The 24,181-nt window shown below is 43.2% G+C and overlaps 1 protein-coding gene across 1 annotated transcript in view; it reads left to right on the top strand.

Annotated features, from left to right (window-relative positions):
* Nucleotides 1–24,181, top strand: part of UBAC2 (UBA domain containing 2) — a 482,592-nt gene that overhangs the window by 300,252 nt on the left and 158,159 nt on the right. The window contains exon 6 of the mRNA XM_030201351.1: nt 23,660–23,707. Within this exon, the coding sequence (XP_030057211.1) occupies nt 23,660–23,707 (48 nt within the window). The remainder of the gene's footprint in view (nt 1–23,659; nt 23,708–24,181) is intronic.

The raw sequence follows: 24,181 nt of genomic DNA, 5'->3' as shown, positions 1-24,181 counted from the left end.
CAGGGGACAGATGGGCATGGATGGGTGGGAGGGTAGGGCTTAGGGAGAGAGGGGAATCGCTGCCTTGGAGCTGGGCGGGGGCGCCAACTGGTAGTCTGCAGGGGGGCGCCAGAGACCCTTGGCACGGCCCTGCCAAAAATGTTTGAGTGGCAAAACTATAGAGCGAGAAATCATGGCATCAGAATAACCACACTTGGCACACTTCAGGGAAGAAACACAACTGGCATAAAAGGCTTGTTTGGGAGAAAAATATGATCTAATGTGATAAGTACATGACACGCTCTGCCCTGATCTAGTCACTAGATGGAGCTCCAAAGGAGTACGCCAGTGTAATGACCTGAAGGGACAGCTAGAGGGTGCTGATAGTATAGGACCTGCCCTACCCTGAAGAGGCCTCCAGGGGAGCTCTCAGGCTTGAAGATTTCTGTAGTGACCAGAAAGGCTCACTAGGGGGAGACCTTGAACAGATAAGCCAGGTTTAGATGGCTGGGGAAGGAAGGCTATCCCTTTAGGAGATGGAAAGGTGAAGAAAGTTCTGGTCATGGACCTTTCTGGAGCCAGGGGGAGGGGCCTGAAACAGGCGTGGAGGATTATTAGTGGCCTAGTGGTTAGGGTGGTGGACTTTGGTCCTGGGGAACTGAGGAACTGAGTTCGATTCCCACTTCAGGCACAGGCAGCTCCTTGTGACTCTGGGCAAGTCACTTAACCCTCCGTTGCCCAATGTAAGCCGCATTGAGCCTGCCATGAGTGGGGAAAGCGCGGGGTACAAATGTAACAAAAATAAATTCTATAAAGAGCACCCTCCAGGAAGAGCAAAAGGAAGGAGACCTCTGGGAGGAGCTGGAGGAGGCAAAGGGACCTCCAGGAAGCCAGAAGGAAAAGGAGCCTGGGGAAGAAGAAAAGGGGATATCCAAGGAGCAGGAGAAGGATCCCAATAAGACAAAGAAGGTACTCACCGTGCTATTTTGATAATGAGAAGAAGGTACTTACCTTGCTATTGTGATAATGAGGATAATAAGTATTCTAGAAGTTTAATGTGAAGAAACATTGAAGGAAATGAACTAAGAACAGGACTAACAGCCGTAGGGTGGAGGACAGGACTGTAAAGGTAAAGTGAGAGTTGAGAGTCCTGCCCAGGGCAGGTGCCTGTTCTAAACTGAGACCCAGGTCCCATATTAAGTGGACTTAGTTGACGAGTGATTTGAGGAACTGTTTGCTGAAAGAAAAATTCCCTACTTAGGTGAGAAAGGAATGCTAAAGGAACTGTAATTTGCTTAAGAGGTGGTTAATTTGCATATTCTGCTGAACCCTGATAGGAAAACGTTGTGTTCTCCAGAAAAGGTGCCGGGAGGTTGTGGCACAAGTATGCAGAAACTGCAACCTGTTACCCAGGGAACCTCAAAGGAGGAGGTCAAGAACAGGAGGGCTGATAACTGAGGAGCAGTCACCCTTAGTTTAAAGAGGAGTCCAAATGTTGAGGCAGAGAGTAGTGTGCTAAAGAGGAGAATTGTCTCTGAGCTTTTCTTAGAGGCAGAGCTCTCGTGAACCCTGGTGGTGAGCTTGTGATACAGGATAAGGAGCCACAAGGGAGGCCTCAATACATAAGAGTTGTCTTGGAACTCTTTCCTAGAGGCAAAGCTGTAGTGCATACTGGCAGTACAGAGGTATCAACTGCTGGAATCCAGACAGAGTTCCCCAGTGAGAGAGGGGAGATCGGGTAGAGTGGGCCTTTGGACATTAAGGGCCACACATTGAGGACTGGTTCCAGTCAATATTACAGGGGTCCCCAGTATCTCAGGCTCTCGGACACTGGAATCACGTGAGCCCTTGGACCACTGCCGACAAGCGGCAGCAGTAGGTGACCCCCACCCAGGACTGGGTAAACAAGCAAGGGAGGAGAAGCTGTGGACAGGCAAAGCTGGAACAACCGGACTGGAACCACAGGACTGGAACTAAAGCAGTAGGCAAGCAGGGAAGGAGCAGGGCAGAGCAACCGGTCTTCACCTGCGTTGCACCACCATTCCCCAGGGGTTGAGCCCCCAGGTGCAGGCGGCCGGCAGGATTTACTGGCCGGAGCTTGCAGACAGACTGGAACAACAGGATTCTCACACCTGACACAGGATACTAAACAAGCCTGATTAAAACAGGATTCAGTGAGATTCAGGATTCTCACACAGGGTAAAGGATACTAAAACAGGCTTGACTGAACAGGGACTAAAGGCCAGAGGGGAAAAGAACAAACAAAGAGAATACAAAGCTAGGCTACACAGACAAACAATAAAGCAATGGCTGAAGGCTGACAGGCAGCCACAAAGAAGGATACACAGACAAGCAAAAGAGCAATGGCTGAAGGCTGACTGGCAGCCACCGAGACAAGTAGGAAGGGGAACTGAAGTTAGAGATAAGCAGGGTCAGGACCAGAGCAGAAGGCTTGCAAGACACAGACAAGTAGGAAGGGAACCGAAGCTAGGAACAAGCAAGCAGGATACAAAACAACAAACACAGATAGACAATAAAGCAATAGCAGAAGGCTGACTAGCAGCCAAAAAGGATAAAAGCAGAAGAGCTAAAGAGCTTAGCTGCATACAGACCAAAGAAGAACAAGGCAAGGCATACAGGCAAGAAACAAAGCAAGGCAGAAGTGCTCCTATGAGCACCAAAAGGGTGAAGCAGGAAAGCTAAAAGGGTAAAGCAGGGAAGCATACAAGCTTAACTGCATACAGACCAAACAAGGCAAGGCATACAGGCAAGAAACAAAGCAAGGCAGAAGTGCTCCTATCAGCACCAAAAGGGTAAAGCAGGGAAGCTAAAAAGGTAAATCAGGGAAGCTCAAAACAAAGCAAGGCAGAAGTGCTTCTAACAGCACACCAACTAACCTCGACCTTTGGCGTTGCAAAGGCCCAGCTGAAAGGGCCAGGTGCATAATAAAGGCAGTTACAAGTGAGGTCACAGGTAAGGGTGCTGCTTAGTTCCAAACAACCCAAGCAAGTTTGGCAAGCAGGAAGATCCGAAGCGGACTGGAATGACTTCTGAAACATGCTTGGGAAACAGCAAGAAAACAGTCTATGGCAGCCACAGGGTCCGGCTACCAGGGGGCAAAGTGAGCACAGACATGGAAAATAGTCACAATCGTGACACATCAAACATGAAGCTGGGGTAGTTTCTCCTCTTTGCCAAATCTCAGATGAACTTCACAAAGACTGTGAAGGGAGGAAACCTCTCTTGGTGGGTGTCTTTATACTTGGTGCCTACTGATGACCACTTTTCTCTTACGTCATATGGCAGCTTTGGTAAAATCTCATTTATGCCATCTGTATCAAGGTAGTACAGACCAGGAATGTTTGGATCAGCTTTGAGTGCTTCCAGTTCCTGAAGGAGATCTCCTAATTCTTGTAACTTGTCATTATCTCTTTTTGGCACCTTTGGGTAACTCCTTATTTTTTTCATCAGTATCTGTTGGATAGCTTCTGGGCTGCCAACCTCTTGAGGGCTCATGCAAATATGCATCCGGTAATCTTTTTACACAATTGGCTGACAGATTCCAACAACTTAATTATTTGGTTCATCTCTTTCATGGGATTGAGCTTCATAATCGCTATGGCATCCTTAAAGTTAGACTTCTACCCTTTATACTTTTCTAGGCAATCATTGAACTGGTAAAGCCCTATATTCACCATCTTTTTGCAAGCCATTTATGTTGCTAGATCTTCCCTTTATGAAGTTTCTACTGCGCTGGCAGTAGGTGCCTGTAGCTGTCTGTGTGCTGGGGTTTTCTGAAGTCAGGCTTGGAGTGTGGCTGGTCAGGTGGCTCTTGTTTAATCACAAGGTGTTTTGCTGGGTATAACTGCTCAACTGTTCTCTGAGCCCAGTTCCTTGGTAGCACCAGAGTCTGTGGTTGAAAGAACACATTTCCCTTGCTGCACTTTCCTGGAGCGAGAACCCATGGTAGTGCATCCGTTTGCAAGGGAGTGTGTGGATCACTGTGGTGGCAGTTCACCTCCATAGTATGCTTTTCCTTAGGCTTGCTTCTTTTAGGTGAATTAGACTCTGATGTACAGGAACTTGCTTGCTCAGAATCTTATGACCCTTCCGAGTCAGACTATGACTGAGTGTCCTTGTGAGCCAGGATATGAGCCTTCACATATTCTGCTGTTTGCTGGGCAGAATCTTCTGCAATAATGTGGTTGAGCTGGCTCTCCCCGCCATCCCGCCTTATACCCATTTCCAGGGCTGTGGCTTTGGCCTCTATGGTGGCTGCTTCTTTTTCTTGCTGGAGCAGCTTCAAGGCAATCTCTAACTCTGCCTTCTTGCATTCAGTGGTTGTAGCGACCTGTGCTGTAGCAGCCTTAGCTGCTGCTTTCTTCCCCCTTCTAATTTAATTTTCTCAAGTTCTGTGGTGGCTTCTTCTTTACTATAAAGAACTTTTGATTTTGCAACCTCAGCCTTAGCTTGGACTAGGAGAGCTGCTGCATTGGTTGCATGCTGGCATGGCTTGTTCTGTGTGATTTTAGAGACCTAGAACTTTTATAATTTGTAGAACTGTGTCTTGAGCTGACAGAGTGTTGAGCCTCATTCTCCCTTGCGGGGTTTGTGTTAGGTTTTAATTCTTTCATTCTACTTCAGTTTCATGCATCTGTTTGTCTTTCATAGGCATATGTGGTCTTTTGGATTTTTCTGACCCCTTCTCACTGTCCATACTGGCTTGTGCTGTACCCTCTGTGCCACGCTTCTCAATTACTTCAGAATCTTCCATAGCTTTGCACTAATAAAATAAACCCCATTTCTCTCTCTCTATTTTTCTCTTAGAACAGCTTTGCAGAGTGAATTTTGGCTTTGTGCCAAATGTTGCCTTTTAGAAACAGCAGGGGGGGGGGGGGAAGAGAATGCACACAGCAGCTTAATTAGAAGCCCTAATATGGAAAATCCTTTACTTGTGACTTGCAGGGCGGGCAGTGGGGGGAAGGGCATAGCTTCTTGCACTGTGCCAAGCACATGCTTCAGCTGATTGTTTATTCAGCTCTGCACAGAAACTGTGGCTCCAGGATGTCTGGACTAAGAATCTACAGAACATCTCCTTGCTATGATATACATAACAATTCACAATCTCTGAGAAACTTTCTTGAAAATATTGCTTAGCACCTTCTGACTTTATTAGTTGGCTTCAGAGTTCATTATATGCATTCTCAACTGCTGCATGTACTGGATAGAAAGTAGCACTCCAAGTCTTTTTACTTTAACAGCCCAGATCTCCCCTTAAACTGATACCAGAAGTACTTTAACAAATTTTAGGGGTTGTTTACTAAAGCTTAGGTCGAGTTACCTGCAGCAGGGCCCATAGGAATAAAATGGGCCCTGCTGCAAATAACTCAAGCTAAGCTTTAGTCAACATGGAGGTTTATTTGCTCTGCTAGAGAGAGAGCTGAAGCTTAGGGCTTTCACACTGCACAGTTCTGCAGAATTACTTAATTTTTACTTGAGATCACACATTAGAAGCTTTTAACAAATCACTTTTAACTCTGCTCTTGAGGAATACTTATAATTACTCTGTAAGCATATGTCCACTAAAATCTTTGACAGTAGAATCCACTGAGTAACCAGGATTTTTCACCCCTCCTGATATTTTTACTGTAATGTCCAGGATTTTTCAGTGTGCTTTTCTAGACAAAGTATAGAGTAGGTTCAACAGCCAGCTTAAACCATCCCCAAGTAGAAGCTTTACCAATAGAGTCTCAATTCTTAAGCAGATCTTCCTTATAAGGAAAGGCTGAAACAGCTTGGGCTCTTCAGCTTGGAGAAAAGACGGCTGAGGGGAGATATGATAGAGGTATATAAAATACTGAGTGGAACGGGTATATGTGAATCGTTTGTTTACTCTTTTCAAAAATACTAGGGCTAGAGGGCACACAATGAAGCTACAAAGTAGTAAATTTAAAACAAATTGTAGAAAATATTTCTTCACTCAACCTGTAATTAAACTCTGGAGTTCATTGCCAGAGAATGTGGTAAAAGCAGTTAGCATAGCGGGATTTAAAACGTTTTGGATACTTTCCTAAAAGAAAAGTCCATAAGCCATTATTAAAATGGACTGACTTGGGAAAATCCACTGCTTATTTCTGGGATAAGTAACATAAAATGTATTGTACTGTTTTGGGATCTTGCCAGGTACTTGAAATCTGGATTGGCCACTGTTGGAAACAGGATACTGGGCTTGATGGACCTTTGGTTTGTACCAGTATGGAAACACTTATGCACTTCTTTATTGTAGTAGTCAGAATAAACAAAGAAAATCCAACTTACAGTTCAGTAGCTTAGTCAGGCTGGCTGCCTTTTGCATAGAGTCTGTATCTAGCCACTCCAGAGGCAAGGAGTTGGCCAGAACCTCAGCCCAGCTGAGAGGAAAAGCTATAGCTCTCAAAGGAAATAAGGGGGAGAAACAGGGTAAATAAAATGGGAATGACTTGGGTATATGGTGAAAAATCTTGATGGAATTACAGGAAATTAAAGAGGGATCAGGCCCTAGAACAGCTGCTGATCACAAAAGCATTCAAGAAAGATTGGGATATCCCACACAGCCTGCAGGGGCAGAGAGAAAAGGCTGCCCTTAGCGCAGAGCTAACAGCCAATAAGGAAAGCTCACAAGGAGTCAATCACAGGACACTGCAAACTATAGGGAAAGCAGTCCTAATACACAATGCTATCTATTACAAACAATGCAATTGAATACAGAAAATATTCATACTAAATATACATCAAAATATATCCTGCCTCCATGAATATGGGGGCAGAACACACTACTAGCACTTAACACTAGGAGAACAGTCATCACCATAGTGCTACTACATCCCCATCATCATCAGCACATTGTCATTATCACTGTCAAGAAAATTCTAATTCCACATGATCCTAATTATAATACTTTAACTTTCTTCATCTGTTACTCCTAAATTAAATATTTTTCTGTTAGCATTTACTGTGTCTAAAATATAACCGGTTGATATTCTGCCTGTGACAATCAGCATTAGCCCTAGATACTCACTGCCGGGCAATATCTGGACACCAGCATTGAATATCCAGAGCTAATTTGTTATGTCCTAGCTGCTGGGTCTTATGTGGGTATAATAGAACAGTGTGTTTTAAGCCTGTAAAACAGTGTTATTTCCTGAAGTGTATTTCTCTAGCTTAGCCAGCAGGTGGTGCATGTTTATGTTTTGAAGCTGCTGCAGAATCAAGGCTGTTTTCTTTGTTTAAGTGTACTTTCAAACTTGTTGTTCTGGGTTCTCATTGGCCCAGGAGCTCAATTTCATTTGAAATGTACTGACTTTTGCCTCAGTCTTAGCCAGGAAGAAGAGAGAGAGAGACAGATCTCTTTGCTGAGGCCTTGTGATCAGTTTTATTTGATAATCTGTGAGCAGCATATTTCCTGATCTCTCCAGGTACTTTTTAGAAAGTAAACAAATGTTTAGATAGTTTTATAATTGATCCATATTTCAGTTACCTGTTATTGTTTGCTGATTGCACATTTTCTGTTCAACTTGTGAGAATAAACCTGTTTAGTTTGTTGACTCTGCTGTCTGGACTGATAAAGAATCTTGGTGGTTTGTGTGTTGGATCTGTGAGTGCTTTCTGGGAACTGTGGGACCACTGGGAGTGTGGCCCTAGAAATCTAGAAATCACTGGGGATAATTTGAGAGCGGGAGACTCACCCAGAGGTGGTTGTAACCCAGTCGGTGGGAGAAGTGTAGAGCACAAGTGGCATGTGCAGGCAGGCATGAGCTGTGCTGGGGATAGACCCTCTAAGTGGCCACGGGGTAACCCCAGGTGGGTGGTTAGGCATTTTGTGACAGTGGGTCTTGTGCTATTTGAAGTATTGCATATCTCCTGCTAGGGGCTGTGGCAGCTGTTTTGAGGAGCAGGCCATGTCAGGCAGGATGAAATGGGCATTGTTCCTGCCCATTTCCCCCAGACCATCAGGGACCTACAAAGGTAAGCCAGGCAGACCTACGGAGTTGGACCAATTTTCTGTAGGCAGCTGCAAAGACAGGGGCAAGTGGGCTTTGCTCCTGCCCCCATAGCCCCCACATGGACTACCGGAGATATCATATAGACCCGAGGAAGGGTTTGGGAGTTTACGGACTGCTCTGGGGGAGAGAGATTGTGACTTATGGCCTTGGAAAAGGGGGATGAGAACGAGGGATTGTTGCATTGGCGGATTGGTGGGGGAGGGCTTAAAAGCAAAAAAAAAAAAATTCTTTGGGTCCTGGCCAGTATTCAGCCAGGACCTGCATAACTGTCTCATGCTGATTAATAGGCCAGGACCCACATAAGTTCCGGTGGCTATGGTCCTTTCATTTAGCCCGAATATGCAGTATGGGTACCCAGACTTGGCCCAGCACTGAACATTGGGGGATAACGCAGCCGGCAACTTGTTGACTAAATATCAGCCAGAGGAAGATTAGGCAAAGTAGATAAATTACAGTTGGCTACATTAAGATCATTGTATCCCATTCATGATTTAATGGAGTGAATACAGAGTTTCAAAAATTCAACAATATCAGTCACTGATTCCTCAGTCGAGATAAAAAAACAAACAAAACTGTAACACCAAGACAAGATAATAACTTACAAATGAGAGCAGTGCTTTTTTTGTGCCGGTACGCAATGGTACGCCGTACCGGCACCTTTTTTTTTGCCCTCCCCCTCCAGGCATCCATCCCCACCCCGCGATTCTCCTCGCTCCCATGCCCGGCATCCATACCCACTCCGCGATTCTCCTTGCTCCCCTGCCTCCGTCGCAGCTACCGTAGTGAAAGGCCGTCAGCCTTCCCTTTGTTTCCTGTCAGTGTCCCGCCTTCTTCTGATGTCATTGCGCGAGGGCAGGACACGACAGGAAACGAAGGGAGGGCTGACGGCCTTTCACTACGGCAGCTGCGATGGAGGCAGGGGAGCAAGGAGAATCGTGGAGTGGGTATGGATGCTGGGCAGGGGAGTGAAGGGAATCGCGGGGTGGGGATGGATGCCGGGCAGGGGAGCGAGGAGAATCGCGGGGTGGGCATGGATGCCGGGCAGGGGAGCGAAGGGAATCGTGGGGTGGGGATGGATGGCTGGAGGGGGGGCAGAGGAGCCAAGGGAATCGCGGGGTGGGGATGGATGGCTGGAGGGGGGGGACAGGGGAGCAAGGGAGCCATGCGAATCGCTGGGTGGGGATGGATGGCTGGAGGGGGGACAGGGGAGCCAAGGGAATCGCTGGGTGGGTATGGATGGCTGGAGGGGGAGCAGGGGAGCCGAGGGAATTGCAGGGTGGGTATGGATGGCTGGATGGGGAGCAGAGGAGTCAAGGGAATCGGTGGGTATGGATAGTGGGAGGGGGGCAGGGGAGCGAAGGGAATTCACGGGGTGGGTATGGATGGCTGGAGGGTGGCAGGGGAGCGAAGGGAATCGCTGGGTGGGTATGGATGGCTGGAGGGGGAGCAGGGGAGCCGAGGGAATCGCGGGGTGGGTATGGATGGCTGGAGGAGGGGCAGGGGAGCCATGGGAATCGCCGGGTGGGTATGGATGGCTGGAGGGGGAGCAGGGGAGCCATGGGAATCGCTGGGTCGGTATGGATGGCTGGATGGGGAGCAGAGGAGTCAAGGGAATCGCTGGGTGGATATGGATGACTGGAGGGTGGCAGGGGAGCGAAGGGAATTGCTGGGTGGGAATGGATGGCTGGAGGGTGGCAGGGGAGCGAAGGGAATTGCTGGGTGGGAATGGATGGCTGGAGGGGGGCAGGGGAGCGAAGGGAATCGCTGGACATGGGTGGATGGAGGGGGGGCAGGTGAGAGGAGGGTTGCAGGACATGGATGGAGGAGAGGGAAGGGAGAGAGAAGAAATACTGGACATGGATGGAGGGAAGGGGAGAGATGAGATGAGGGGAAAGGAAGAGAGGAGAAAATCTGCACATGGATGAAGAAAATAGGCAGAAGCTGGATCCACTGGACGGTGAAGTCTGCGGAGGACCCAGCTTTTACTTATGGATGTAGGACAAGAAATGGAGAAGAAAGGCGGAAAGTAAAGAAATAAGTGGAAAGGAAGCCCTGGAAACGGAGTTAAGGGAACAGATAGAGAGCAGCAGAATCAGAGACTGGGACCAATATGGAAAGAAAAACAGTCACCAGACAACAAAGGTAGAAAAAAATCTTTTTATTTTCATTTTAGTGTTTGAAATATGTCCAATTTGAGAACTTACATCTGCTGTCTTATTTTGCACTGGGTACACTGGAGCTGTAACAGCTTACAGAAATTATTTGTAATGAAAAAAAATCACGTTATTTTTTTCTCCTATACTAGTATAATATTTTCAATGATGTATGTTTATATGCGCCATAGCTGGTATAAGGGGTGTGGCTAATATGGGTGTGGCTATCATAGGGGTGGAGCCATACGTGGTGACCCCACCCATAATGAGTACCGGCACCTTTTTTTCTACAAAAAAAGCACTGAATGAGAGTAAGTAGATATTAAATAGTAATGCTGATAATATAGGGCCTTGGGATACTCCAGAAATCATCTTTACCCAATCTAGGTGATCATTTCCTTGTCTTGCTTGATAAACACAGTCATTTAAGAATGATTCAAACCGTTTCGGTGCTGCTCCTTCAATCCCCAAGTGCTAGTAATCTACTTTCTAAAATTGAATGATCCACTGTGTTGAATGCTGCAGAAATATCTGAGTATCATCAAATATTTCTTTAAACAAAAAAAGAGGAAGTGGAGGGCCTGCTTTGTGGAATGGATTTTACTGCTACCATGGCTATAAAGATGCTGGAGGCGTTTTCCTTCCCACATCAAGGTTGACTTAGTTAAAGTTCAAGAGTGCTGTCAATATATTGTGGTGACATTTCTTGCTGTTGCTCATATATATTCTTTTCTGGACAGAAAGGTTTGCCTCCTGTGGGCAGACTGAGATTGTGGTTGTACTCATTATAATATGATGGGATGATATGGGGAATCACCAGTTACTGTACAGACAGATGTGGAAACTCCAAATCCAGCCTTACTCATTTCTTGGGCTCTAGTGTCTTTTCCCCAAAATATTTACTTTTCAGCATGGCTGTTAGTAGGGAAATTTCCCATAAACAGTACTGCTGTTTTTAGTAATTAACATTAGTCAGTGCCTCTTTGCCTGTGTGCTTACCGATATCCCCTCTTAACCAAGTATACAAATCAGAGACAAAAATCTATAAAACTCGACATCTTTTTATGACTCCGTCTGTGATAAAGTGGTGACATCACCTTCCTGGTATTAGGTATGCTGTGTACTACACACGTGTGTGTCTGTACATAGCTGTGTGCAAAGGTTTAGGCATTCTTGGTCAAATTGTATGGTTCATGAATCCATAAGTGAACAGAAGCTGACATACCATCTACAAACATTAATGTGTAATTGCTAGTTATGTACAGTTTTTTTTCCAGATTCAAAATAAGAAAACAGTGACTAGGTCAGTTGTACAAGTTTTGACACCCTACTTATTTTTTCTTTTATGTTTGGCCCAAAAATACAGTGGTTCATTTGGCCCTCGGTCAGGCAAAGACAGTTCCATGGTTGAACAGATACTCTCAGCTTGTGATTTCTGTTTTATTACTTTCAACAATCATGGGTTTCTCTAAGCGGTTGTCTGAGCATTTGAAAATAAGGATAATTCACTTCTATAAAGCAGGAAAAAGCTGTTTTAAAAAATCTCTAAATTTCAGTTATCTAAAGTGTTTAAAGAAATGGAAGTTACATGGAACTGTTAAGGTTGAGGCAAGATCTGGAAGATCAAGAAAACTGATAGAAATGCCTGGAAATCAGTCAGATCTGCAAAACTGAATTTACAGATCACTGCAAATGACCTGCTGAGAATTTTAGCTGACAGGGCCACAACACAGGTTTGCTTACACAACAGTGGTCTAAGTGGAAGAGTTATCAGATACAACCTCATCATAAGTCATTCTGCCCAATATTTAAAACCATTTAACCGGTCAAGAACAGCTCCTGGCATGTTAAATGGCACTTAACTGGCTATCTGGCAATATTCAATGGGAGATAGTTGTCTCCCACTGAATATTGCTGGTTAGCGCTTAGCAGATAGCCAGTTATATTGTGCGATATAACCAGCTACCAGCTGATATCAGAACATCACCAGCTAAGTTTAGCAGCCAAATTAAGCCATCAAATTAGCTGAAGTATCTTTTGCAGGTTTAAAATTAACCGGGCAGCGTTGAGTATCAGCTTGGGCAGTTAAATTTAAACTGGCCAAAAAACACCCGGATATTCAATGCCGGTCACCAGAAATGGCTCAGCATAGACTATTCAGTCTCAGTGCCGACCACAGGCAACAGCCCGGCTACCTCCAGTGGTCTGAATATCGGCCCCGTTGTCTAAAGTATGCAAAGGAAAACTTGTATTTTAAATATTGTACATTGTGAATCATGTTTTATTTTATCTGCCGTGAAGGCGGTTAGCTTGGCAGAGTTTAAAAAGGGGTTAGACGGTTTCCTAAAGGACAAGTTCATAAACCACTACTAAATGGACTTGGGAAAAATCCACAATTCCAGGAATAACATGTATAGAATGTTTGTACGTTTGGGAAGCTTGCCAGGTGCCCTTGGCCTGGATTGACTGCTGTCGTGGACAGGATGCTGGGCTCGATGGACCCTTGCTCTTTTCCCAGTGTGGCATTCCTTATGTACTTATGTAGATATAATTGACAGTTTGGAAAGCAAGTATGAGCGAAAATACAAATAAATAATTTTTAAGTTGAAAAAAAGGTTGAATAAATCTGTAAGACAGTGATCTGAAAAACATACCGCGCAATCAACTATGAAGTATTTAGAGGAAAGAAAGATGAAAGTTTTTTTCTCTCTTTGAAGAAGGAAGTCTGCTCTCAACGCGTCAAGTAATCACTTTACCAAGTGATTGGAAGTCTTTATAAGAATGAAGTTTGGTTGCTGTGCACCATTTCATTACATGTCAGAATAAATTTGACCCCTGACACAGGCGCTGTGCACCAAAACACGGCACATGTCAGTTCCATATTTGAAACTTGACTTTTACAAGTAAAGGAACTGTGTCCTGTTTCTGAAGGCTCTTGGTGCTTTTTTGTTGTATCTTGAAGATTTTGGAATGGCCTTCATAGTTCTCAGACATGATTATTATTAAAAATCATTAAGGAGACCTCAAGCAAACATGCAAATAGTAATTCTGAATTAAGATTTGCAGAAAGGTGTTGTTTGTTTTTGCTCCATGTCAGCTTCTGTTTATGTTGAGATTCATTGAAACGTACACGTTTACCAGGGATGTCTAAACATTTGCACACAACTATATATGTGTGTATGAAGAAGATATAGGAGCACTTTTTACTAAACTTAGTGTGCGCTAAATGCTAGGAAGCCCACAGTCACAAGGGTTGAAAGGCCAAAACGTACCACGAGTACCCTTCTTTTACCTACTATGATCATTGCAGCAGTAGCAGCAGCTATCTTCCTGATCTGCCACTGAAGGATTAAGATCATTATCTCTGCAGCTTTCCCTAGTCTTGCAATGCCACAAAGAAATATAAACTTGAGACTCATCTCTTTTATTTCTCTCTCTCAGCTATGAGTGAAGGTAGGAAAGACAATATGAGTTACCCATTACAATGATAGGCGATTGCTTGAATGCTCCTAGCATGTTTACCAGAGCCGTAAAAAAAATTTTCTTGGGGAATGGAAATGAGAGGAAGCGACACACTAACTGAACAGGGTTCTCTGCTTGAATAATTTAAAATAACAAAATAATTAACCATCAGTAACAAATAGCCAGAGTCCACTATTTTATACCATAAGCAGAATAGATTATAGCCATGTGTAGGAAAATGAGTAATTTGAATAAATATTTTTGAACTAGTGATAGCCATGCCACTCAGGAGATGAACAATTTAGGATTCTTCCTCTCTTTCGGAAGATGAGTATACACAGGAGAAAAAGGTGTTTATTAACATGTATAGGAATTCCCTTATAGCAGCTTCTTCAATCTTTTTCACATCAAGCTTTCACATAGATGTGGTCAGGCTTTGATTCCTGAACTTTTTTGTTGTTGCTGATAACCACTTACAAACTTTTGTTTTGCCAAAGTGCTCTTCCTAATCTCTTCCTCTTTAATTTAAAAAAAAAAGTTGCCATTGAGCACTGCCTGGAAAGCAGGCCTTTCACCATGACCATATCAGTCGGTTCAAGAATTGTAGGTGGATGTAGAAAATATCCATTACTATTTAGTGGTTACAGCAGTGGGTTGAGATCCAGGGAAACCAAGATTCAAATCTCATTGATGTTCCTTGTGATCTTGGGAATCATTTAACTTTCCATTGCCTCAGGTACAAACTTAGGGGCCCTTCCACTAAAGCTTAGCATGTGCTAACGGACATTAGCTTGCATTAAATGCTGCACACCCTATGTTATACCTACAGGCCCTGTGACGCTAATGTCCATAAATGCATGCTAATCTTCAGGAAAAGGGCCCCTTTAAGCTATAAGTCTTATGGGGACAGGATATTACCTATTGTACTTGAATGGAACTTGCTTTGAGTTACTGTTGGAAAAGAGCTAAATCCACAATCCCTTCTCTTCCTTCCCTTGGTGTGGATCATGGCATGGAGAACTTCCATTGTATGAAGATGTCCCCAAGAAACTTGAGCCTTCAAAATTCGCATCTCAGCACAAATGAGATTGAAGTGGTTGTTCCAGCTCCTGGAATGTGCCCTCCGCTGCAGAGGCAGAATAGAAGTATTGCGGAAAATGACAGGATATGGAAGAACCTGAAAAAAAGAGAGAAGGATCCCTGTCTACTGCTGGCTTCTACCCCCTGCCTTAGCACAAGGATCTTAGCACAGGGATCACAGACCACAGAGGACCTCTGTCGTACAGATCTTTCTGACACACAAAATGCACACAGAGGAACTTCTGAGAAAAGAGGAAGCCTTACTGTGAAGTGAATATTTGCTGGGAGATTTACTCACTTACTGGCTTATTTTTGAAAGAGAAAGATGCCCATATTTCGTCCCAAATCGAGAGATGGGTGCCCTTCTCTCATGGGCGCCCAAATTGGTAAAATCGAAAGCCGATTTTGGGCGTCTCCAACTGCAGTCTGTCGTGGGAACGAACAAAGTTGACGGGGACGTGTCGGAGGCGTGGTGAAGGCAGGACTAGGGCGTGTTTATTGGCCGAGGAGAGATGGGCGCCCTCGGCTGATAATGGAAAAAAGAAGGGCGGCAGTAGCGAGAATTTGGTCCGCTTTTTTTGGACCCTTTTTTTTCACGAACAAGTCCCCCAAAAGTGCCCCAACTGCCCAGATGACCACCGGAGGGAATCGGGGATGACCTCCCCTGACTCCCCCAGTGGTCACTAACCCCCTCCCACCCAAAAAAAAACTTTAAAAACTTTTTTTTGCCAGCCTGTATGCCAGCCTCAAATGTCATACCCAGCTCCATCACAGTAGTATGCAGGTCCCTGGAGCAGTGGGTGCAGTGGACCCAGGTCTACCCCCCCCCCCCCCCACCTGTTCCACTTGTGCTGGTAAATGGGAGCCCTCCAAACTGCCCCCAAAACCCACTGTACCCACATCTGAGTGCCCTCCTTCAGCCATAAGTGCTATGGTAATGGTGTAGAGTTGTGGGGAGTGGGTTTTGGGGGGGATTTGGGGGGCTCAGCACCGAAGGTAAGGGAGCTATGGACTTGGGAGGTATTTAAATTTTTTTTTTAAACTTTTTACAAGTGCCTCCTAGGGTGCCCGGTTGATGTCCTGGCATGTGAGGGGGACCAGTGCACTACGAATCCTGGCCCCTCCCATGACCAAATGCCTTGGAGTTGTTCGTTTTTGAGCTGGGTGACTTCGGTTTCCATTATCGCTGAAAACCGACACCGCCCATCTCAAATCCACCCAAATCGATGCATTTGCCCGGCACCAACCGTATTATCGAAACAAAAGATAGACACTCATCTTTTTTGAAAATACGGTCTGTCCCGCCCCTTCGCGGACCCGTCCTCGGAGATAGTCGCCCATGGATATGGGCGTATGTGTTCGATTATGCCCCTCTTAGTAGTTGTTTAACATTTTTCCCCCTTAGTTTAAATTTAATTTTTAGAGCCCTGGAGCAGTGAAAAAAGAGAGAAGGGTATTACATACTTTCCTACCCACCCCAGACACATCTCTTAATTTATAGTCAATTTTCACAATTAGGAGCATGAAGAAAATTTGCCACTATAGAGTATTTTCCCTAAACCATTTATTTGCAGTTCAGTTAGAACAACCACAAAAGCATAAAATATATAAATAATCTTGAGGCTCTTTGTATTAATTAAATATCTCTACTTTCTTACCAAGTTTAAATAACTAAATAAGTCACCAATAGAAAGATGCAGACAGCTGCAAGATGGATTCTGTCTGACCTTTTACATTGAATGTCTCTTGTATGTTATCTCCCAGTTGGTGAAATCAACTGGGATTCTATATAGCGTGACCTAAGTTACATTTGCCAATCTAGTCGTATTCTGGATTTGCACATGCAACTTAATTAGTTAACAAGCCAATCAGAGCCGATAATTGCCAATTAACAAGCAGTTATTGACACTGGCATTAATTAGAATTTATCTAAGCATGTTCTGTAGTGATGCTTGTAAATTCTAATGCGCATAGCTGAAAAGGGGGTGTGGCCTTGGGCATGGTTTGGGTGAGTCGTGGGTGTTTCTAAAATCTATCCGTGTTGTTATAGAATATATCTGGTCCGCACCTAAATTAGGCATCTGCATTTACACCAAGTTTTACTTGGAGTAAATGCCCGCTTGGCATATTCTATAAAGCACGACAAAATTTAGATGTATTCTATAAAGTATTATAGAATACACCTAGGCGTATTTTTTTTCAGTGTGGATTTCTGAGGCGTGATATATAGAATCTAGCCTCATATGTGTGTACTTAGTGCAAAGAGCTCCTGGCTGTCAGAGAACAAGTCTTATCTCTTGAGGCTAGAGTAGCGGAGGACCTGGGGCAGATAGAGAATTATATAGAGGAATCATAAAGGGACATAGTACAGAAGTCCAGTCTGATAACATCTGTTCTGCCTTGGAGAAGGGAAGTTACTTAAAAGAAGAGCATCACCTTGGTGAAACAGGAAGTGATCCTATAGCCAAGACCTGTCCTCCGGGGTATGAAGTATCCACTCGCATCTAGGATGTGGCTCCAGGGGCTTTTGTGCCAAGGAAAGAAGTGTTAGGATGTCTGTTTTAAATGGAGATTTGATTATTAGGCATGTAGATATCTGGGTGGCAGGAGGGCTTGAGGATCATAAGTACTTATAAGTACATAAGTATTGCCACACTGGAACAGACCAAAGGTCGATCAAGCCCAGTATCCTGTTTCCAACAGTGACCAATCCAGGTCACAAATACCTGGCAAGATCCCGAAAAAGTTCAATACATTTTATGCTGCTTATCCCAGAAATAGCAGTGGATTTTCCCCAAGTCAATTTAATAATGGTCTATGGACTTTTAATTTAGGAAGCTGCCCAGACCTTTTTAAAACCCCACTAAGCTAACCGCCTTTACCACATTCTTTGGCAACGAATTCCTGAGTTTAATTACACATTGAGTGAAGAAAACTTTTCTCTGATTTGTGTTAAATTTACTACTTTGTAGCTTCATCACGTGCCCACTAGTCCTAGTAGTTTTGAAAGAGTAAACAAATGATTCACGTCTACCCGTTCCACTCCACTCATTATTTTATAGACCTCTATCATATCTCCTCAGCCATCTTTTCTCCAAGTTGAAGAGCCCTAGCTGCTTCAGCCTTTCCTCATAGGGAAGTCGCCCTTCTCTGTACCTTTTCTAATTCCACTATATCTTTTTTGAGATGCAGTGACCAGAATTGAACACAATATTTGAGGTACAGTTGCACCATGGACCAATACAAAGGCATTATAATGTCCTCACTTTTATTTTCCATTCTATTTGCTTTCTTAGCCGCCGCAGCACATTGAGCAATGGGTTTCAACGTATCATCAACAACGACGTTGTTGGGTGGGGATGGGTTAAATTCTTGCGGGGACGGGTTGGGATGGTTTAAATTTTTGCGGGGATGGGTGGGGATGGTAAGATTCCAGTGGGGACGGGTGGGGACGGGTAAGATTCCAGCAGGGACGGGCGGGGATGGGTAAGATTTCAGTCCCCGTGCAACTCTCTAGTTGAGATCCCTTTCTTGATCAGTGACTACTATCGTGGAACCTTTCATTACGTAGCTATAGTTCGGGTTCCTCTTTCCCCAGATGCATCAATTTGCACTTGCGCACATTAAACGTCATCTGCCATTTAGATGCCTAGTCTCCAAGGTCTTGTAAGGTCCTCTTGTAATTTTTCACAATCCTCTCGCGATTTAACAATTTTGAATAACTTTGTGCCGGTAGCAAATTGAATTACCTCACTGGTTACTCCCATCTTTAGATGGTCACTTGCCTGTTTGGTGTAAAGGTGCAGGCCAAACACATCACTTAGATAAGATTTTATATAGTGCTGGGGAGGAGCCACCTCTCATAGTACATGCAAGTACCAACAACATGGGAAAATCTGGGTGAGAGGGGATGCTCTGGAATCTAAATTTAGTCTCTTACGTAGAATCTGAAATCCAGAAACTCCAGGGTAGCATGTTCAGAAATGCTCCTAGTTCCACATGCAGAACCCAAGAGGTAGGCAGAGCTCAGAGTTTCAATGCATGGATGAGATGATAGTGCAGGGAAGAGGGATTTAGATTTGTTAGGAACTGGGCAACATTCTGGGGAAGGGGGAGCCTGTTCCAAAAAGGAATCAAGCTGCGTGCACTAAAGTTTAAAAAGCAAATAGAGCAACTTTTAAACTAGAACAAATGGGAAAGCCAACAGGTGTTCAGGACCTTGAGGTTTGGAGTGAGGAATCTTTGAAGGAACTATCAAAACAGGAAAGTTAGGGCATCCCAGTAGAGAGGTTGCAAAAAAGGCAGAAGTAAGTCATGTGCCTTTAAGGGAAGAGCAGAGTAAAGATGCAAGTTATCCTTGTCAACTTCTAAATAGCTTGTAGATAGAAACAAAGAAATGCGCTTTGATTTGTCTCTGTATATAAAAGATAAGATGGGAGAGTTAGTGCATATCACAAAATAAAGCAGTAGTAGTAGTAGATATAATAGTCATTTCAAAGGCCTGGTGAAAGGAGGATAACCAATGGGACACTGTGTTACCAGGGTCCAAATCATATCGCAAAGATAGGGTGGATCAAATTAGAGGGGGTGGGGAAGGCTACATGACAAGATAAATGGTTCTAGTGCAGTTGTATTTTTAAATTGGATTTGAATTCCTTTTGTTTCATGGATGCTCTTTGACGTTAAGGCCCATCAGCAAACAGACCTTTTTCATTCCAACGCAGTATAACCAGCATTGTAAAGTGATAGGTTGTGGATTTGTTTGGGCCATTTTTGTTCTTTTTCTCCACAGTTGAAAGATTTTTGTGTTTTGAGGGTTGCTTGGTCCAATGATTGTGCTTGTTCAGTTGGAGGTTTCACTTGAGTATAGCTAATGTGAGCCAGAATGCTGAGGACCCCTCCTCCTTTTTCTATGTTTATTTTATTTATGTCTATTATTGATACAAATATTTATTGGGGTGCAGGGCTTGCCTGTAAATTACATTGTTCTGCAGAGCTTTTTTTATATTGTTTTGATGATTTTCTGCTGCTTTTTATTTTGTTTTAATTTCAGTCACTCCAATATTGACTGGATAAATGTCACACAAAGAAAAAAAATCAGAAGAATGGGAGAATTGTTTGACTCCTGAAGCAGGCACCCTTAGCGCCGAAATGCAGGACTGTGTTGAGTCTATTGTATATTTTAATAAACATTTGCCCTTGTGTTGGAATCCAATTGGTCTTCCTCTATTCATTTTTTTTTATTAATTTGCTTGGCTGGTGCATTTGAGGGTCCTTCTTCTCTTTTTCACATTTGTTGCTGGACAAATGACACATTAGGAAATGCTAAGGAGGTAAAATTACTAGATGAAATATATGACTGTTTCATGAAGCAGCTTGTTAATGAACCAACAAGAAGGGAAGCTATTTTAGATCTAGTCTTTACTGGAATGCAAGAGTTGGTGCAAGAGGTAACAGTGTTGGGTCTGCTTTGCAATAGTAATTATAACATCATCAAATTCGAGCTAATATCTGGAGTGAAGACAATAAGTAAATCTACTGAATCCGCATTTATCTTTCAAAAGGGCAAATGTGAAAACATGAGCAAAATGGTTAAAAAGAAACTAGAAGGAGTAGCTGCAAAGAAGTTTAAATCAGGTTTGGACATTGTTTAAAAATACCATCTTGGAAGCGCAGACCAGATGTATACTACATATTTAAAAAAGTGGAAGGAAAGCCAAAAGACAACCATCATAGTTAAGAGGTGAGCTGAAAGAGGCTATTAGAACCAAAAGAAGCATCTTTCAAAAAAATGGAAACAGATCCGAATGAAGAAAACAGGAAGCAGCATAATCAGTGATTCAAACTGTTGATTAGGAAGGCTAAAAGTGAATTTGAAAAAAGGCTTGCCATAGAGGCAAAAACTCATCCTAAAATCTTTTTCAGGTACATTAGAAGCAGAAAGTCTGTGAGGGAGTCAGCTAGAACTACTTCCATTGCTTTCAATGGAAAGCAATTGCTTTCAATAGAAAGCAGCCGGGTTTTACTTCCATTGCTTTCAATGGAAAGCAATGGAAGTAAAACCCAGCTGGCTCAATCCGTCCTCTTTTTTCTGGAGCCATATGGTAACCCTAACCATGGAGTAAAAGGGGTTCTCAGGGAAGAGAAGGGCAATAGCAGAAGATTAAATTAATTCTGTGCACTGATCTTTGCTGAGGAAGATGTAAGGGAATTATCCATGTCAGAACTGATAATTTGGAGGAGTTAAAACAAGTCTTGGTGAACCTGGCAGATGTAATAGGCCAAATCAACAAGCTAAAGAGCAGCAAATCACCTGGGCTGGATGGTATACATCCTTGAGTACTGAAAGAACACAAAAATGATATTGCAGATCTATTATTAGTAATCTGAATTCTAGCGTTAATATTGTCTATGGTGCCTGAAGATTGGAGGGTGGTCAAAATTACTCCAGTTGTTTGAAAGAGACTTCCAGGCGTAATTCAAGAAACTACAGACCAATGAGCCTAACATCAGGGCTGAGCAAAATAGGAGAAACTATTATAAAATATGAAATTACTAAATATATGACTAGACTTGTTATAATGGGACAGAGTCAACATGGATTTATTCAGTGGTAGTTTTGCCTCACCAATCTGCTACTTTTTTTGAAGGCATGAATAAACATGTAGAAAAAAGTGAAGCAGTTGATATAGTGCATCTAGATTTTTGAAAGCTATTGATAAAGCCTCTCGTTAGAGACTCCTGAGGAAATTAAAAAGCCATTGGATAGGAGGAAACGTTCTATTGTGAATTAGGAACTGGTTAAAAGATAGAAAAGAGACAGTAGGGTTGAATGGTTAATTTTATCAGTGGAGAAAGATGAATAGTTGAGTACAACAGGGATCTATACTGGGATCCAGTACTTTATAACATTGATAAATGGGAATGAATAAAGTGATCATATTTGCAGATAACACAAAATTTTCAAAGCTGTTAAATCAGGAGGCAACAGATTTTGTTGGATTGAGAATAAGGTGATGTGAGTGTAACCAGGCTGAAATGGAATTGGGATAAGATTGAAGGGCAGTCAGATTGTGACAGCAGGGATCATGGTTGGAAAATAGGATATCATTAGCGTAGAAATAAGCAAACATTGAGAGATTTTGGATTAGAGTGGCAAGAGGTCTAAGACAAATATTGAAATGGAGTGGGGCCAGAATTGAGCCCTGTGGTACATGAGCATGCGCGACGTGAGGGGAAAAGCAGCCGCAGGGCAGGCAATGCGGCGGAGTGAAGAACAGTGCTAGAGGAAGGCTTTTTCTGCTGGTGGGGCCTGGGGACCCCCTCTAGCCAAATCAGAGGCCCCGAAGCCCTCTGTCTGCTCCTCCCCAGCCTCTAAGGGGGGCCTGGCACTGAAATTTTCTCTCTCTTGCTCCTGTTGGAACACAATCACCCAGGTCCTGTCAGGAGCAGGAGAGAGAGACCCTGGCACCGGGCCCCCCTTAGAGACCAGGGGAATTTTCCCCCCTCCCTCTTGGCAGCCCTGAGTACACTTAAAGAGGGTACAGGGTAAGAGAATCATTACTTAGCTGAGGACTGAAACAGACCACATGATGGACTGCAAAAGCAGAGAGCAAGGGGAAAACATAACTGTTTATAGGTTGCCCCAGAGTGCACTGTCTGCTCCTTGAAGCTGCTTCTTTGGCACGGATGCCCCAATGGGGCTGAATATATTGATGGCGTTCAACATAGGATCCAACTGTTCAAAATGATTGTAGGTGCTAAGCCCAATGGAACTCACTCCTTCTTGGACAAAATCAAGGCGTTTGCTCAATATTGGTGGCGTTCAAGCACCCACAGAGCTAGACCTATGGCATTCATTGTTATCTTTGTCTGACCTGGGACAGCAGGCAGCAAGGCAGACAAGCCAGCAAGTAGTCCTTTGTGCAGCCAATGACATGCAATCAAGTGGGAAACATGGGAGCAGCAGGCAGACTAGGCAGCAAGAGGTCCTGAAAGTAGAACTAACAGGGACAGTTATACAGTGCCACAGGTAGCAGGAGACAAAGCAAGTAAAACATCCATGCAATATTATTACAGGTATTTTCTGTCTGTAAAACAGGTTCTACTTGCTGGAAAACATTTTTTATTTGAAAGGTAATTTTATAAGAGTTACCCATTTTAAAGAAGGGGGCATGGCTAGGGTTGTTCAGGGCCTCAACAAAAAGCTATCTGTGTATGCGGTAATACTCATCCGCTAAACAAGTTACTTATTTCTTTATGTAGCACAGCAGAAATAGTAGGTATAAGGTTAACTGTTTATCTTATCTATTCAACATTAACCTCAAATTCTATAAAAAGCGCTAAAACCTGCGTGTGCAAATTTGGGCACGTGCCCAATTTTCACGCACAATTTAATTGAATAACAAGGGAATTAGCACTGATAATTGGCTATTTAGCAGTTATTTGCGCTAGTTAGATTTAATTGAAATATACAGACCCAAATTTAGGCATGAGTCAAAAAAGGGGGTGTAGAAATGGGGAGGGGGGGTCATGGGTGGATTGAGGGCATTCCTATAAATTATGAGCATAGTTAGAGATTAAGTGCATCCACACCTAAATTTATGTGCGGGTATTTACACCATGTTTTAGTTGGTGCAAATGGCGGCATCTAAAGTTAGCCTGATTCCTGAGCGTAAGCGCTGTTCTATGAACCGCACATAACTTTAAGCATGTTTTATAGAATAGCGTTTTTTTCGAGGCCATATATGGAATTTACCCCTATGTGCAGATAAGATATATTTAACATGCATTTGGTCTGCACCTTAAAATTGATCTCATTATTTATAAATTCAAACAGCAAATAGAATACAAGAGAGTTTTGTCAATACTACTATATGATATAAAGGATTCCATGCATTAAGATCTATTATATATATATGAATTCTCTGTTTTTTCTTCTAGCTTTTAACCTCCAGCTCTTACATGTGGATTTTAGGATTAAGTGGATTGGTAAGTCAATTTCAAACACTATTGATGACAAAAAGGATAGATGAAAATACATTTTTAAAGCTAAGTCTGCAAACATTAAGTAGTGAATATGTTTATCATTACCAATATTTATAATATGCTTCAATAATCTTTGAATCTTACAGGTTATGAAATAGAAATGTGATTTTTAATTTTTAACAAATGTGTGTCCTTTAGTGGCATTAGGTTTTTGTGGTAGGGTACCTCCCTCTGGAGAATTCTGGTAATAGCTCAGTTATCTGAACTTCCTCAGATCTTGGGCGCTTCCTCTGAGATGGATCCAGACACTGAAAACAGGGCTTTCAACACTGCTATTTTATTGCATAATCAACATGCATGTAATTTTTACTTTTTTAAATTTATATAATTTAAAAAATTATACAAGTATAGTTATTGATGAGAAAATGGGGACGAATGAGCAAAATCCACTAATGAAATAATGACTAAATACATACA

This window comes from Microcaecilia unicolor, chromosome 4, assembly GCF_901765095.1.
Source record: "Microcaecilia unicolor chromosome 4, aMicUni1.1, whole genome shotgun sequence".
NCBI lineage: Eukaryota > Metazoa > Chordata > Amphibia > Gymnophiona > Siphonopidae > Microcaecilia > Microcaecilia unicolor.
This window is presented reverse-complemented; position numbering and strand designations above follow the sequence as displayed.